Genomic DNA, 18,166 nt, shown 5'->3' with positions numbered 1-18,166 from the left:
ATTTTTAACAGAGTTGTGGCCCTTGAATTTAGGAGATACAAAAATATGTTGGGCCCTGTAGGGGACATGTATTGCTTTAGTAGTACTCTCATAATGCTTGTTTTAATTAGACACAATATGTGGTGACTCTTTGTTAGTAGGAATTTATAATTTTAACACTAAGTATGCTCTAGGTCTATCTCTATTTATAAACAGAATGAGGTTAGAGAAAAACTCGAACTAGTGATTTATATTGAATATAAAACATCTAACTTGTAAGAAATGACGACAGCTGGGCCTAGTTCAGCCAGACATAAGACAAAAAACGTTCGCTAGACTGGTTTATGCGCTTTACGTTAAAGTAAATCACCACAACAGGGACCAGTCAAGTAGTTCGCGAACGTTAGCGTCGATCACTGTCACTGAACATGAGGCTGAATTATCCTCGCATTCTCTAACCAAACAGGGCGGAATCGACAGAGCGTTGGTCTTAGGCGTTTTGGTCGTAAGGTCGAATCCTCTCAAAGGACACATTTCTGATTTTTTTTTGTCCGTCCCAAAAGGCCGTAGTATGTGCTTTTCTGTGTATAAGGAAAGTACACATAAAATATCACCTGCAGCTAATGGACAAATATAGAATCTGTCCTCTAAGACTGTGTCGAAATTATCAAATGTTTGACATTCAATAGCAGGCCCGTAGGAACGACTTTGGGATGGGGGGGGGGGGGGGGGGGGAGGCACTGACGGATCGGGTATGAACTCTGTATTAGATTTTGGTTACAATGGCACACATTAAGGTGATAAAAAAAGCTCACAAGTGGGGGGGGGGACGTGCCAGCCGGCCCCCCCCGGTTTCTACGGGCCTGTATTATAGCCGGTGATTAATAAATCAATGTGCTCAAGTGGTGCCGTTAAATAAACCTATCACTGGCGTAAGAAACGGGGTGGGGGTGGGTAAGGGGTGGGTAAGGGGGCATGTGCCCCCACTTTGTAGCAACAGCGAAGTTTTCTTTATAGATTTATACATATACTAGTATATGTGTGTGTGTGCGCCCCCCCCCCTCCTCCCGACACCTTCCTACGCCCGTGCCAATCTAACTATTGCAATTATCACACGTGGAACACCTAATAACCACTGATTAAGCAGTGTGCTAGGGGTGCCTTTTCATTTTCACTAACAGTAATAAACTCAAATAAAACAAGTCACTGTCAGTATACCAAAAGATTCAATTCTCCAAGTCATAAGTAATCGAGAAAACACAAAATGCATTTTTTATTAAATAAAATTACAAAATGTACAGTAGCCAGATTTCAATCTCCTATATCAAATCTCGTGGTAGGCCTAGAAATATTTCACAGTCCTTTCGTCCACCGCAACATTTACAAAAATGTACTCCCAGTTAAAAGTGTATAAAGTAATAAAATACGTAAATACACATAATTCTGTTTCCAGCAATGACATAATGCCACGGCAAAAAACTAATTAATTATATGCAGTTAAAACCCCTGATACCGAATTGTGTATTATAAATCAACACGTATTTTTAAAGACACTCATGTGGGTACTTGGCTTGGGCTATATACTGCCATGTGAATTATGTGACTTGGATAATTATTATATCCTGCCATGTGAGTTATGTGACTTGGACTATATACTTTCGCGTGGGTTAAGTGACTTGAACTAAACAATGCTATTTAGATTGCGTGACTTGGACTATATACTGCCACGTGGATTACGTGTCTTGGACTGTACACTACCATGTGGGTTACGTGATTTGGACTATACACTATCGCTAGGATTACGTGACTTGGACCATACACTGTCACGTGGATTACATGTCTTGGACTACACACTACCATGTGGGTTACGTGATTTGGACTATACACTATCGCTAGGATTACGTGACTTGGACTATACACTGCCATGTCGGTTACGCGACTCGGGCTATACAGTGCCATGTGGGTTACGTGACTTGGACTATACAGTGTCACTGTGACTTAGAATATACACTACACGTTCCTCTCCAGCTAACTGTTCCTACAAAAAGCAATTTGGAACCGTAAGCTAAAAATTAATGTGTTTGTTTTAGGCTTTATGGCAACGTAGCCAAAATTCCATTGCATACCCAGATATGAAAAAACACGTGAGATATGGCGACTATGTATTTGGGGGTATAAACTACTTTTCAAGACAGTGGACAATGGTATTTCCAAGCAATATTTTGTTAGGCTATTTAGTAGGTACTGTGGTAGCCTGCCTTTAAAACAGTTGAGGCCAATTCACATCAGGCGATTAGAGACAGTGATTGCTGGCCAAACGAGACGAGTGTGGCACAAAATCGCCTGTGTATAATCGTTTGATGGGTATACTGTACAAATTGAAATACACCATGCTGACGATCGCTGATCGTCAAACGTGTCGTCAAGCTTGACGATACGAGGCAACCTTGTCTCCAGGGTACCTCGTCGTCTGATGTAAATTGACCTTTATTGCCTTTCAGCTATTATAGCACAGTCTAACAAACCACCAGTGTATTACAACCTACCGTAAATCCTTAAATAGAGGCCGGGTCTCATTAATTCATCCATTTATACTTATGTTCGTGCTTATATCCACTTAAGGTAAAAGCTCGCTATCCTGGGAACACGCCTCAGCTATCTGAGCTCTGTCCAGGACAGTGGGTTAGTGGTTACTTGCTAGTGGACAGAAGTCAGTGTAGTGGTCTTGCACCTACCCATGGAGTCGTTAAAACTTGCTCTGGGTGGGAGCCGGTACCGGGCTGCGAACCCAGTATATACCAGCTTTATGACGGATGGCTTAACCACTACCCGGGTCTCAGAGCGTCACGGACGAACCTAGAAGTATGTCCCAAAGCTACACGGACATCCGTCTTACGTCTGATCTATGATTTACGATATACATATATATATATATATATACTCCTCACAAAAAAGTTATGCAACAGCCAATGAAGCATGAAAATGAAGTAATGAATGAATGAATGAATGAATGAATGTTTAACGACACCCCAGCACAAAAATACACATCGGCTATTGGGTGTCACAAATGGTGGTAAATATATGAAACTATTATTTATATATAATTATGTAAAACCGCAGTGTAAGGAGCTGTGGGGGAAAAGTATAATACAATACATAAATCAAGATAAGTATATTTTAAAACTTTGTATAGAAGTCAAAGTGTTTTAAAAACTTTACAATTAATTCTGGATGAAATTTAAAAGATGCCAAAACATTTCTGTTGCCAAATATAGCATTTTTCGTCGGCTTGAGATGATCACACTCCACCAAAATGTGGCGCACAGTCAGTGTACATTGGCAATGTTCACATTGAGAAGGAGAGTCATCTTTAAAATAAATGAATGCGTCAAATATGTATGGCCGATGCGGGCATGACACAAAACTACTTCATCCTTCCTGCTCCGCATGTAGGATGACTGCCACTCTCCCAGAACTGACTTGACAGAATGAAGTGTAATTTGACAATATTCTGTAAAATGATTTGATTTGTTACTAAGCCTTCTCCATCCAGTAAATGACACCCAATAGCCGATGTATTTTTCGTGCTGGGGTGTCATTAAACATTCATTCATTCATTCATTCCATCCAGTAAACAAACCCCAACATGACAATGGCAATGCGACGAGTTGTGTATAGACTCATATAGACTGATTGCGACGCGTGCGTGCGACCCGACTGTTGCGTCTGCGGCTTGTGTTTTGGGGGATATAAATCATAATATTCCTTTGCAGCTGACTCTATACGTTTGCAAACTCAATCAGCGCACACATCAGTCTAGACGCTCTCATTGAAACTAATGTATGCTGCATGCAATCTATATGAGCCTGTATGGTCTCACTACACAGATGTCATCTGCCACTGAAATCCATGTTAAAGGGACATTGCCGAGTTTGCTGCATTGTAAGATGTTTCCGACTAATAAAATATTTCTACGATTAAACTTACATATTAAATATATTTTCTTGTTTTGAATATCAGTGTCTGTTTATTCAGTGTGTTTCTGGTCGTCTTAATATTTGTAAGAACGCCAAACTGGATATTCAAATAATTTCGTACATACGAAATTAAAAAAAAAAATGTAGGAAATAAAATGAAATTTAACATAGTACAAATATTAGAATGATTAGAAACACGTTTAATATACAGCCACTAATATTTTATGCAGAAAAATATATTTAATATGTAATTAAACTCGTTAAAAACTCTCTGTTAGTCGATAACATCTTTAAAATTGCAGCAAACACAGGAATGTCCCTTTAAATTGTCCAACTTCAAATGAAGATTGCCAATACAACGGGTTCTCGTTGGCACTAATAACATAAACCATTGCGAACATATATTATATAAGCATTTATTTTCTCTCCAAAATTAAGAACATTTCCGTCTCAGTTTATTTGCTATAAAATCGCATCTGGCTGTAGTACAGGCTCGAACCAGCTATTCAGGAACCGAGTCACACCGCCCGCCTCTTCCGCTATACACCCTAGTCCCCAAAAGTAAATTAACAATATTACAAAATAACATGGGCAAAATTCAGCCAGAAGGCTTACTATTGAAAAATACAAATTGTTTCAATTCATCACCCAATTACTAGAAGTGAATATGTGAACCACAACATATCACAATTAGGAACTACAGTGGACCGTGATGAATGAAATCTAACCAGGACGTGAACTGTGTAGTGAGATCTTAGAGTTATCTACTCTATCCGATCGATACTTCATTTTAATACTTAATAGGTTGTTGGTTAGCTTTTTGTGAGGAGTATATTGTGCGCAGGGCATGTACTGGAATACCGAATTGAAGTCCCTACTTAGGTTCAAACACACCTATCCGGGGTCTGAGCTGTGAATGACGTTATACCTTCTGTACAGGGCAACATTTGATAAAATAATTCGAAAAAATATCCTTTCTTATACTCAGTTAAGGTTCAAGCACGATGTACTTGATACGTATGCCAGAAACTTGAAATGCATGCTCATAACAATTTTCTTCTTTTTAAAAAAATAATAGAACATCCGAAACACTTCTAGAATGTTCCAGTAAGCATCACACCATTACATGGATGATTACATGTAGGCTGACTATAGTATTTAAATAACCCATTAGCTTGAAGGTATTTGTAATTATTTGGTACTAAATGATTTAACAACTGTGCATGTTGCATGCTGCCACTTATATAACAACACAATGAGATGGTGCTCTAGCCGCAGGCATTAGTGACTAACTCAAAATTGTCGCCTTTCAACACTGACCTATTTTTCACAGAATATATTCCGACATAAAAAGTGTATTGAAAAGCATGCAAAACTAAATAGTGGTCTGTAACCAGTATTTCGTATGAAACGCACGGATTTCGATCGAGGCAAGTCGTTAACTTCAATTTACATGAGGCCGACGAGACATTTAAAATCTTGGCAGATGGTTAATGTTATCTAATTTCGTGGCACGGTGTTATTTACATATAATTGGAAAAGACATGATTCAATAAAGCTTTATCACAATCTTGTAGCGCTGGATCCGCCGTCATAATTGGACGGTCAACAGAATCGGCGCTGTTAACAGATAATTTGATGAACATGGAGGAATCGCCTCAATAGAATCCTTTGTAGTTCCTGTCGCCGAAAGAATCTTCTGACTCCGCCATTGAGATTTTTTTTTGGTGTTTGTGCAGATCTGTCTTTTGCGTGAACTAAATGAAAAAGGCACTGAAGATGTCAACACAGTCATCTTGGAGGTTGTTTTTTTTTTTTTTTTTTTTTTTTTTTTTAACACTTACATGGTTGTTTGTGGGATTAAAAAAGGATTTCCACAGTTTTTCTCTTCTTTTTTTTTTTCATACCCTTCATATCGGAGTGTTTTTGTGTGTTCACCTTTGCTAGGACGATGTTTTCTTTTTTAAAGGCTGCCCACAATTCTTTTCCCATCCTAGGCAACTCTTCGTGGTCTTTTAACCCTTGCAATGGCGACTGTGCGACTGTGCGATTTTGAAGAAAGGGGTGCACAATTGTTTAGTTTTCAGGCACAAAACACAAACTTCATAGTCAGAGAGTACTGGAATGAAGGGGAAGGCGATGGCATACACAACTCTTGATCCACCTTTACTTTATTTCATCAGTCACAGCACTAACATTATGTTCTGTCTTTCTTCACTCCCCAGCCATGGTGTTAAGAATAATTGTAATGGCACACAACCGTGATACATTAAACACATACTGGCGGAAATCGGAGACCGCGGGGATATATTCGAGAGTGAGCGAGGGCTTATCAGTGTGATTTGAAAGTGGGCGAGGTCATTGTCAGTTTGATTTGAAAGTGGGCGAGGTCATTGTCAGTGTGGTTTCAAAGTGGGCGAGGTCATTGTCAGTGTGATTTGAAAGTGGGCGAGGGCATTGTCAGTGTGATTTGAAAGTGAGCGAGGGCTTATCAGTGTGATTTGAAAGTGGGCGAGGTCATTGTCAGTTTGATTTGAAAGTGGGCGAGGTCATTGTCAGTGTGGTTTCAAAGTGGGCGAGGTCATTGTCAGTGTGATTTGAAAGTGGGCGAGGGCATTGTCAGTGTGATTTGAAAGTGGGCGAGGTCATTGTCAGTGTGATTTGAAAGTGGGCACCGTCAGTCCAATCGATGGTCAGGGAGAGGGTTATTCAAGGCCCCAACAATGGCGTTCGTAGGCATGATATCCTGATATTTTGTTTTATTTCAGGTGTTCGAATACGGAATTTCCAGCATTCGAAGCGCAATGGGTCTAATTCCAGGCACCACACGACCAACTGTCGTGTCGTTACTTGTAGCAGTTTAGGAAACAGTTCCTTGTACAAAAAATAGTACAAAATTCTGATATGCTTTTTGAAATCTTTCTTTGATGATTACACGTAGGTTGACCTCTGTAGTATTCAAATAACCCATTGGTTTGAAAATACTTGTTATAATGTAGTACTAACTTATAACAACGGTACACGCGGTATAGTGCCACTTGTATAACAGCAACATGGGGCCGTACTCTGGCATGAGAGCTGCTAACTGAAACATTTCGTCGTCGACCTATGTTGATTTTTTACTCGGTACTTGTCAGTCGAGAGCACTCCCTAAAATTAGTAGTCATATGACCCTCTCAATAGTGTTGTATTTTTCACAGAATATATTCGGACATAGAAATTGTATGGAACTGTATGGAGTAATTAATGATGGTGTGTAACTATCAGCCGTCACAACACTCTATTAGTGATTTCTGGCCGTACAAATTACAATAGCAGAGTTAGGGTTAAGGTGTGGGGAGGGAGTATATAAAGGGAAAGACACCTCTGAACCTTTCTTGATTCACCGGCCTCGGTGGCGCAGTGGTTAAACCATCGGACTACAGGCTGGTAGGTACAGGGTTCGCAGCCTGGTACCGGCTCCAAACCAGAGCGAGTTCTTAACGGCTCAATGGATAGGTGTAAGGCCACTACACCCTCTTCTCTCTCACTAACCACTAACCAACTAACAACTAACCCACTGTCCTAGACAGACAGCCCAGATAGCTGAGGTGTGTGCCCAGGACAGCGTGCTTGAACCTTAATTGGATATAAGCACGAACATAAGTTGAAATGAAATGATTCACCAATTTTCTTTATGTCAGCCGTTACACAACTATCACAGTCATTTAGTCATTTCTGTATTCTTGACCTTTTTGTGGGTGTGTGTTCTGTTAACCAGCCCTCTCAAGAACCCCCAGAGTTCAAACATGGCGGCGATGTCCCGGAAGTGCGTCCCGAGAACAAACGTGAATCAATATTAATGTTCAGCTCATCCATCCACGGGCCTGTGATTAGATCCTGTTACGACAATGTTTTTAATCCGCAATCCATTTGTACGATCCTGAGACGCCAGCACGGTCCAAACTTTTGCATTTAGGAACCGTCAAGCCCTTTTCCAACTGAAAGCGCAATTTGCATTTTCACGTCGATGGTACTCTTGCATTATTAACTCGGCTTGTTAGGGCAAAAATGAAATCTAGGCAAGTTCAGCTTTAAAAAAAAAGACATTTCAATGATTGTTGAATAATGTCTTTTGCCGAAATGTGAGCCAGTCTTTAGCTGTCAAATGCTATGTTCTCATGAACTGAAGGCGCGTTGCAACCTGCACAATTTAATATATAACAAGGATATCCACAAAAAAGTGACCCTGAAGTGGAACAACTATGAAACGAGATGCTTAATGCGCATTTGACAGTATTGATACAATGATAGTCGACCACAACATATTTTAGAGTGTTAGACACCGCAATTTTCTTTATTTCTTTATGGGACACCGCAGTTCTTTTTTATTATTATTATTTTATTTTTAGTACTACAGTTTGATATTTGGGGTATTGAGTATTGGTTTGGTGGATACTACAGTTCGTTTTGCTTAATAGACTGCAATTTGATTTATTAAGTACACATTGGCGAAGCAAGGATTTCATGGGGGTGGGGGTGGGGGTGGGGGCAACAACCCACACTAATTTTATAAAAGTTAATACAATTTAAAAAAAAAAGGTTTGATTTTTTTAGGGGGGGGGGGGAGGCATGGCCCCCGTGCCCGCCCTGCCTAAGACACTGTGAGTACCACAGTTTGGTTTGTTGGGCACTGAAGTGCGATACGGTTTTCTCAGATCGTTTGACCGGTCAAAACAAGTCGATTAACAACATACTTTAATGCGTTGGGCACTGCATATTTGTTTGTTGGGTACTACAGTTCGTGTTGTTGATTACTGTGACATGCCCCTGCGTGTGCTGTAACCTCACCGTGGTGCAGGGGTGTAACATTCTCTTTGAGAATGGCCAATACAGCACAAAATTGAAGTTTTGAGTAAAATTCAGTATCCGTAAAATTCTGTGATATTTGTGTTTTTTGTACAGTTCTTTACACTGTTTTTGTTTAAGTCTTGAATTTTTATCACTTTATTTATTTGCATTACCATAGTTTGACACCCAATAGCCGATGTATTTTTCGTGCTGGGGTGTCGTTAAATATTCATTCATTTATTTATTTATTTATTTTACTGTGACATGATTTGTCGAGTACCGCAGTTTGATTTGTTGGGCACTGTAGTGTAATACGATTTTCTCTGATTAGCTGAACGGTCAAAACAAGCTGAAAACAACCTCAAGTATTTACAAAACATAATTCAGTATACTTATTAAAACGTTTTATAAACATTCATTGCCAATAAGAAAATATTTTTTATGTTTGAAATCGATTATGCAATCCAATGATATATCTGGACACTTCTATGAAATCCTACTTGATCATGCAACAATAATTAATATATATTTACATTTTACACAATGTTTTTATTATTAAATGTGGGGCCACTGAGAGACTAGCAATAAACTAGGTATTTTAAAAAAGGTGTTGTAAAAATGACACACAGTATTTCATCTATTATTACACAGTCCATCTTTCTTCTTATCAAAAAAAAAAAAAAAAAAAAAAAAAAAAATACAAAGAAGAAAAGAAACCCGACTGAAAAACCTCTCTTCTAATCATTTTGTCATTCCTCCTGGCGAATGAGATCATTCATTGTTAAAATTGCACTAGCCCAAAATATTGATGAAAAATACAGTCACCGAAACCGAACACCAAACAACACAGTTATCGCAACCAAAATTGTATACCTGCACGAGAGGTATTGTGACAAAGTCGCTACTTCTTCCATGGACCATTACCATGAGTTTGTCTATAGGATGACTTCCACTGCACAGAACGATTCCGGTTGAAGCATATCTCAATATATTAACACAGTATGTTTATCACGAAGTCTTGGATCCTAAACTTTTTGTTTCGTCCATCATTATTTCGTCATGTATTAGTTAATCGCATGGATATATACGTAACAAAATCTTGAATACCTGTAATATCTCGAAGACAACAGTGGAATGAAATCGATGTCTACAAATCTAAAAATGATCAATGTTTATGTCGAATGACGCACATATTGAATGCAAGTTATAAGAAAACATATCTTTCACATTGTGAAAACTATAAATACATTAGATAAATACAGACGATGAAATCAAGGTCTTTGAATCTCTTTTCCCTGGGTAAATAACGATAATGGATACTGATATATCGAGTTCGAGATACCAAACGTTGTACTTGGTCATCAAAATCCTTAAAACCGGTCGGACATCTTTCGACTCGAAACACATCAACGTCCTATGTTCTGGTAAATGGCCTGCAAGTTGAATTAATTCCGAAATTTCGACTTCGAGATACAGACAGGTGTATACAGTTTAATTTGGTCATCGAAATTCCTAAAACCCCGTCAAACACCGTTCAACTTGGAACAACCAAATTAATGTACTCTCTGGATAAAAGTCTGCAGGTTGAATGGCTTTTGATATATCGAGTTCAACATACAAATAGTTGTATACAATTTGCTTTGGTCATCGAAAACCTTTAAAAAATCCTCCTGTCGAACAGCTTTCAACTCGAAGCACACCAGATTACTACACTCTCTGATTAATGGTCTACGAGGTAATGGAGAGTGTAAATATGTGCACTAAACACTTTGTGAAATGCGTATATCACGAAACGGTCAAACGTGTGGTAATAATTGCTATCAAAGACAGTAGATGATATAATTCTCCTGGTAAGAGACCGACCGCTCTGCTTTCCAATCCCATTGATCCGGCTGCAAAATAAAAAAAGAAAGAAAGAAAGAAAAGAGAATGAATTGAACACAAAGAAATCATTCATTTCAAAGCAACATTCCTCACGTTAGGTAAAATTATATGAATCTAGCCATTTTTGGGTGACGGCTGAAATGCACAATTTTCTGTCAATGACTAAATTGGTTTTTCCCAGATGATGTTTTCGGTTCTCGCCGTCAACTGCGGGGTTTAATAAAGAAGTCATTTACGCGCCCGACAACAACCGAGGCATCAGCGGAGTTCGCAACCTCGTGAATTACGACCTGCCGATCAGCCGGGAAATGCGGACTTCAAATGAAACTATCACTTTCATACGATCTTTCCTATTTATGTCGAGTGATAGAAGAGTTATTGATTGGACCCAAAGCTTTTTCGTGTAGTGTACATACGAAGAAAAAGAAGAAGTGCGTATACGAATCCAAACTGACGTGAATTCACAATTAATTGAAATGAAGTGTCATATTTTTCAGTTCTTTATTGACTTCAGGTTGTATGCCACCAAATTAAAACTCAGTTATGACAATGAATACATGCGGTTAGAAGTGCTCTTTGATACTTTTCAATGAACATGTACAATATATATAAAGACAAAAGATATATAATATAATAGAGGTGTATGATGTTAGTTTCGGGTATAACACATTACAAGAATTTAGTAGCCGGATGAAACAACATTTTATGGACAACAAACCCTATCCTATCTCACCAATGGCATGCTTAGCAGTATTTAATGCGCTATTTAACGTTAGGTGCACTTCGATAGTTGGTAAGTCTGACAAACTCACTAGAACACGGCGAACACAAACATATTGAAGTGAATGCATTAATTCGAATCTGTCTTTAAACCCCCCCCCCCCCCCCCCCCCCCGTAAATATTGCATATTGCATTTCGGATCGAGGTCAGGATAGGTGTGTAGTATGCGTATTTATTAACCATATGGTTAAAAATATCTTGATACATATCAAAGTGATACGTACTACTAGAATGCCAAGTGGGACGTAACACTCTGTGACGTCATCGATTGGCGTACTATACTCTTACAGGAACGTTAACCAAACAAGTTGTGTGATATAAATTAGACCGATTTTGGGTATAAATAGGATATTAAACTCACTACCATTTCGTATGATGCTTATGTCCCGCGTGAAATAATTTTCACTGACAGTCGCTAAAGCTCGTGACAACTGAAAATTAATTCACTCGGGACAAAAACATGACACGAAATGGAAGCTCGTTTAATATCCTATAAATGTAATCTTGGTTTAAACACGCCTGTTGTGGACAGATAGTTTTTACAGCGATAAAACATGGATTTGTGTAGAGTTGGGATATATCTGAAGTTCACTCCATAGACTGGTGTTTTTTTCAGTACACTGTATCTTTAATAAAATATTTGTTAACAGCAAACAATACATTACAGATGACAATATTTTGAACATTTCATGTTACTGGAATTTGATTCACAAGATTTTCACCTAGGTAACCGATTGTTTAGTTACACGAATTATATTTGTATTGCGAATGATGATCCTGAAGTTCGAAACGTTGTCTTAGAATGTAAAGGTTCCACACGTAAACGATTGGCAGTTCGCGTGAATTTAAAGTTGAATAACCGTAACGCGAACAGAAGGACCGTTCGCGTGAAATATCGTGCCCCGTAATACTTTAAAAACTAATAATCTAAAATATATATTATGTAAGAACTATTAATAAAACTACTTTCGATATTCTTGTCTTCATGTCTTGGTGTGATTTCAATGTATTATCTTCACAGATAATTCGAAGTGGCAGCTTTGGCGTGATGTGCAATAGAATTTTGAAATAAATAAAATCCTGCCTCTCTACATTCCCTCCACTAACCTACCGAAATCCACACAAGAGCTTATTCTTAAGCTGTGATCGACATTTTGCCACATGCATACGTATCATTGAAAACAATCGGGACATATTTTCCTTATAACGGAATGGATTTCCGGCTCTTAATAATGTAGGCAGTAGAGTAGGAGAGTTCCGTAATGAAACGTCGCGTCTGTCAAGAGGGAGGGATTTGATTGGCGTTTGCTCTGACACGCGATCACCAGTCACCAGACCACTGACCGAAATACGTGATAGACAGGGTAGAGTAGAGACTGTATTCAATCATTATAGGATATATATGTCATTATTCCAAAGAGTGCCCCATGAAATGGTATATGAGCGAAATAAGCGAGAGAGAGAGAGAGAGAGAGAGAGAGAGAGAGAGAGAGAGGGAGAGAGAGAGGGAGGGAGGGAGGGAGAGAGAGAGAGAGGGAGGGAGGGAGGGAGGGAGGGAGGGAGGGAGGGAGGGAGGGAGGGAGAGAGAGAGAGAGAGAGAGAGAGAGAGAGAGTGAAAGAGAGATGAAGAGAGATAGAGAAAGAGTCTGGAGAGAGAGAGAGAGAGAGAGAGAGAGAGAGAGAGAGAGAGAGAGAGTGAAAGAGAGATGAAGAGAGATAGAGAAAGAGTCTGGAGAGAGATGGATATATACAGAGAGAGAGAGAGAGAGAGAGAGAGAGAGAGAGAGAGAGAGAGAGAGAGAGAGAGAGAGAGTCTGTGAAAGAGAGATGAAGAGAGATAGAGAAAGAGTCTGAGAGAGATGGATATATACAGAGAGAGAGAGAGAGAGAGAGAGAGAGAGAGAGAGAGAGAGAGAGAGAGAGAGAGAGAGAGAGAGAGCGAGAGAGAGTGAACGAGAGATGCAGAGAGATAGAGAAAGAGTCTGGAGAGAGATGGATATATACACACACAGAGAGAGAGAGAGAGAGAGAGAGAGAGAGAGAGAGAGAGAGAGAGAGAGAGAGAGAGAGATGAAGAGAGAAAGAGAGATGAAGAGAGAGAAAGAGTCTGGAGAGAGATGGATATATACAGAGAGAGAGAGAGAGAGAGAGAGAGAGAGAGAGAGAGAGAGAGAGAGAGAGAGAGAGAGATTTGGCACCACTCGATGGTCTACTCTTTTTCGATTAGCTGCAAGGTATCTTTCAATGGCACCATCCCACAGACATGATAGTATGATAGAACGTACCATATCCTTTGTTATACCAGTAGTGGAACACTGGCTGGAACGAACATTAGACCAATGGGCCACCGATATCGATCGTGTATCAGGTGAGTGCTAGGTACCAGTGATCTACGTCTCGTCCTCTGGTATATCAAAGATAGTTGTTCTGTGGGGAAAAGTAGCTTATTTGGGGCAACGGGCATCTTCTAACATTTTTAATAAACAAGTGCTGCAATTACCATTATACCAGACACTTAAAGTTACGTCCGCTGGCATCATCCAGCGTACTGTGTGTGGTATGCGGTAGCGGATATTTCATGCGGTGTTTTGTTGTAAAATTTAATGACGACTTCGAAATGGTCTTTTATATATAGTGTTTTTGCTTTTATAAGCAAGGATCTAAGAGTTTGAACAGTCTTTCAAGCACTGACCAATTCTATAGTCTTATCCTAGTTAATCGGACATGTCGATGCAAACACCTATCCAATGAGCGACTCTAATGTCCGCGAGGTTATTTATCGTTCCAGCCTAGTAGCACGGCTGGTATATCAAAGGCCGTGGTATGTGCTATCCTGTCTATGGGATGATTCATATAAAAATCCCTTCGTACTAATGGAAAAATATAGCGGGTTTCCTCTCTAAGACTATATTATGTCAGAATTACCAAATGTTTGACATCCAATAGCCGATGATTAACAGATCAATGTGCTCTAGTGGCGTCGTTAAACAAAACAAACGTCCATTCATTCATTTCATTCATTCATTCATTCATTCATGCATTCATTCATTCATTCAGTCAGTCAGTCAGACAGGCATTCTTGTTAATTGGGTACGTTGATAGGGTACCAGGACCTCGCTAGATGTGCTGTATTAACTAAACATGCGATACCACTCGTCTTTTAAAGGACGGAACGATTCAGAATTTTTATGTAGTACTTTTAGCATCTCAATTAACGAGTGGCGTAGTATAATGGGCCTAATTCCGCAACACATCGCAGACGTAATTAACATGCCATTGGGCAAATACTCCGTGTTAGAATCATGAAATGTAATAGGCGCAATTACCGAACAGCTCCAGGACCGAGGTTATCTAATTAATGCTGTGGTATACGCTGAATGTTTAAATATAGAGAAACAAAAAGGTAAAGTTAAAGTTTTGTTTTGTTTAACGCAACCACTAGAGCACATTGATTTATTAATCATCGGCTATTGGACGTCACACATTTGGTAATTTTGACATAAACTTAGAGAGGAAACCCACTATATGCACCATCCCACAGACAGGATAGCACATACCACGGCGTGGTGTTTTATTTATTACATATTCTAAAATGGAATTTTCTTTCCAAGTAAATGCAAAACGAATGTAACACGATTAGCCCTGAAAACGAGAAGGAAGGAAACGTTTTATTTAACGACGCACTTAACACATTGTATTTACGGTTATATGGCGTCGGACATATGGTTAAGGATCACACAGATATTGAGAGAGGAAACCCGCTGTCGCCACTTCATGGGCTACTCTTTTCGATTAGCAGCAAAGGATTATTTTTATATGCACCATCCCACAGACAGGATAGTACATACCACGGCCTTTGTTACTCCAGTTGTGGAGCACTGGCTGCAACGAAAAATGGTCCTATAGACGGGAATCGACCCTACATCGATCGCGCATCAGGCGAACGCTGTACCACTGAGCTACGTTCCGGCCCTACCTCTGAAAACGGGATTCCGTAATTTTTCACCCGTCTGTAGGCCCATTGTGCTATTTCTCCATAACTGGTGTAACAAAAGCAGTGGTATGCAATATCCTGTCTGTAGCATGCTACATATAAAATATACCTTTCTGCTAATAAAAACGAGTAGCATATTGCGTCGGGGCAGCGGGTTTCCTTTCTCATTATCTGTGAGTCTGTAAGCCATAAGTCCGACGCCATATAACCGTAATTAAAATGTGTTGAGTTCGCCGTTAAACAGAACAAGCCTCCCATTCTTCTTCCGTAATTTTTCAGAACAAGGTCACTTGTATTCCTACACGATCCGCTGAATTACCCAATCGTTATACATATGCATATAGTTCCATTTTTTAACAAGCGATACACAACAAAGAGTGGATAAGAAGATGCGTATATTTTTAATAATATTGTTAGAGAAGTATTTTAATCACAATATTATACCACAAATTCGCATAATAGGCGGTCCCCCATGTGCAATAAGGCCACAGGTGACAGCTATCTTCCCATTTAGTTGACCGGAACTATATCCACACAAGTAGTCTGCTGTTTGTGATTATTTTAGAGTGGCGATTATTAGACTGACGTTGACAGGAGACAGAATTATAACTTGTTAACATTGAAGACTTTGTGACAATTAATTCCAGCCCATGTAAATGTCAATGGCGTAGCCAGCATAAGGCAGACGCGACGCTTGCCTCGTCTGGAATTTTCCCAGATTTATTTTATTTTTCTCCATAACACTGCTATTTATTTTACAGGTCTGAGTTTGCCTCGGCGTTTTTTCCTCTCTGGCTACGCCCCGGAAAGTAGTGCTATTGGTGTAAACTGGGTGCACTTGGCCAAGTTTAGTGGGTGTGTTTGTTTAAACCAATATTCTGGCAGAAAAAGCTGGACAACAGACAAGCAAAGGTGCATTAAAATATCCACGGACCTATTGGTGTTAATAAAAGTGCTATAGCCACTAACGCTATACAGAAACATATATGAAGCGTAAATAATTTTGGTCTGTAGCTATAGGTAGTACTAAACCAAATAACTTCCGGCTGGATCTAAGTTCGAGGTGCTTGGCTTGGCTTTATTTATTTTACATGCTCCTATACCACAGAGGTTTCAAGCATGTCCATCCCGGGACCCGTTCATGGATGCCATGGGCCGGCTCTGGGACAGAAATTTACCAGGACAATTTTGAAATTTAAACTAAAAAATATAGTGGGAATTTACTAATTTTATTTGCGCAGTCCACAATTAAATATAATTATTAATTATCTAAAAATGTTGGTGCTTTTAGAGCAGGCTTGTCTAAATGAAAACTAATAACATTAATTTTAATTACCATTTAGCCCTTCGAGGTGCACCCCAACTTTTGATAGCGAAGTTAACACCACAAGTGATTGGTTATAAATGTGAGCGTAATGTTTGTAAAACAAATTAAGTTCATCTTGGCTAAACATGTATGCAATTTTATTTCAAGGGGAAGTAAGCTTTTAAAGTTTGTTTTGTTTAACGACACCACTACAGCAGGTTGATTTATTAATCATCGGCTACTGGCTGTCAAACATTTCGTAATTTTGACATATAGTCTTAGTAGCAGGGGATCTTTTATATGCACCATCCCACAGACAGGATTACACATACCACAACCTTTGATAGGCCAGTCGTGGTACAAAGGCTGGAACAAGAAGTTGCCAAATGATACCACCGACGGGGATCGATCCTAGCTGTGACTATAAAGAGGAGCGCTAAATCTGAAAACATAGTTCCGTCTGTAGAAAGGAATACAGAAAAGTGTATTTAATGAGTGTATTCGGGGCTGTGTTTAGTGCGATTTAGTGGGTGTGTTATACACATAGAGAGGAAGAGAATCTAATCAGCCATACATACACGCAACGAGCTGTGAGTCGAGCCGCGGGGAGGACGGCGTCACTACCTGCAAATACTCACCTCGCTTCACGTTATTGGAGCCTGCTGAAAAAGAAAGTAGAAACACGGTGAATAAACACTATATACCACACGAACTGGAGCCTGCTGAAAGAGAAAGTAGAAAAACGGTGAATAAACACTATATACCACACGAACTGGAGCCTGCTGAAAGAGAAAGTAGAAACACGGTGAATAAACACTATATACCGCACGAACTGGAGCCTGCTGAAAGAGAAAGTAGAAACACGGTGAATAAACACTATATACCACACGAACTGGAGCCTGCTGAAAGAGAAAGTAGAAACACGGTGAATAAACACTATATACCACACGAACCGGAGCCTGCTGAAAGAGAAAGTAGAAACACTGAATACACACCATACCACACGAACTGAAAGAGAAAGTAGAAACATACGTTAAATAAATACGACCTGACGTCTGTTGAACGAGAAAGTAGAAACACGTTGAATAAATACGAACTGGAGTCTACTGAAAGAGAAAGTAGATACACGGTAAATAAATGGAACTGAAGTCTGCTGAAAGAGAAAGTAGAAACATTGAATAAATGGAACTGGAGTCTGTTGAACGAGAAAGTAGAAACACGGTGAATACACACCATATACCACATGAACTGAAAGAGAAAGTAGAAACACGTTGAATAAATGGAACTGGAGTCTGCTAGTGGCTGGGTTCAGGACGACACTAGGATAATACACCTACTTTCGTCTTGAACCCAGCCACTGGTAGTGTCAAAAGCTGATCCCGGAAGTGACGTTTCTGAGTATTAATTTAATATAG

At 39.4% G+C, this 18,166-nt stretch overlaps 1 protein-coding gene across 1 annotated transcript in view; it reads right to left on the bottom strand.

The window, feature by feature from the left end:
• Positions 1-9,098: 9,098 nt before the first annotated feature.
• The window catches only part of LOC121388596, a 37,915-nt gene continuing 28,847 nt past the window's right edge, over positions 9,099-18,166 (bottom strand). Inside the window, exons 6-7 of the mRNA XM_041520002.1 lie at positions 17,330-17,413; positions 9,099-10,678 (exon numbers count right to left, since the gene is read on the bottom strand). Coding sequence (XP_041375936.1) covers positions 10,572-10,678; positions 17,330-17,413 — 191 coding nt within the window. The 3' untranslated portion in view covers positions 9,099-10,571. The remainder of the gene's footprint in view (positions 10,679-17,329; positions 17,414-18,166) is intronic.

This window comes from Gigantopelta aegis, chromosome 2, assembly GCF_016097555.1.
Source record: "Gigantopelta aegis isolate Gae_Host chromosome 2, Gae_host_genome, whole genome shotgun sequence".
Lineage (NCBI taxonomy): Eukaryota > Metazoa > Mollusca > Gastropoda > Neomphalida > Peltospiridae > Gigantopelta > Gigantopelta aegis.
This window is presented reverse-complemented; position numbering and strand designations above follow the sequence as displayed.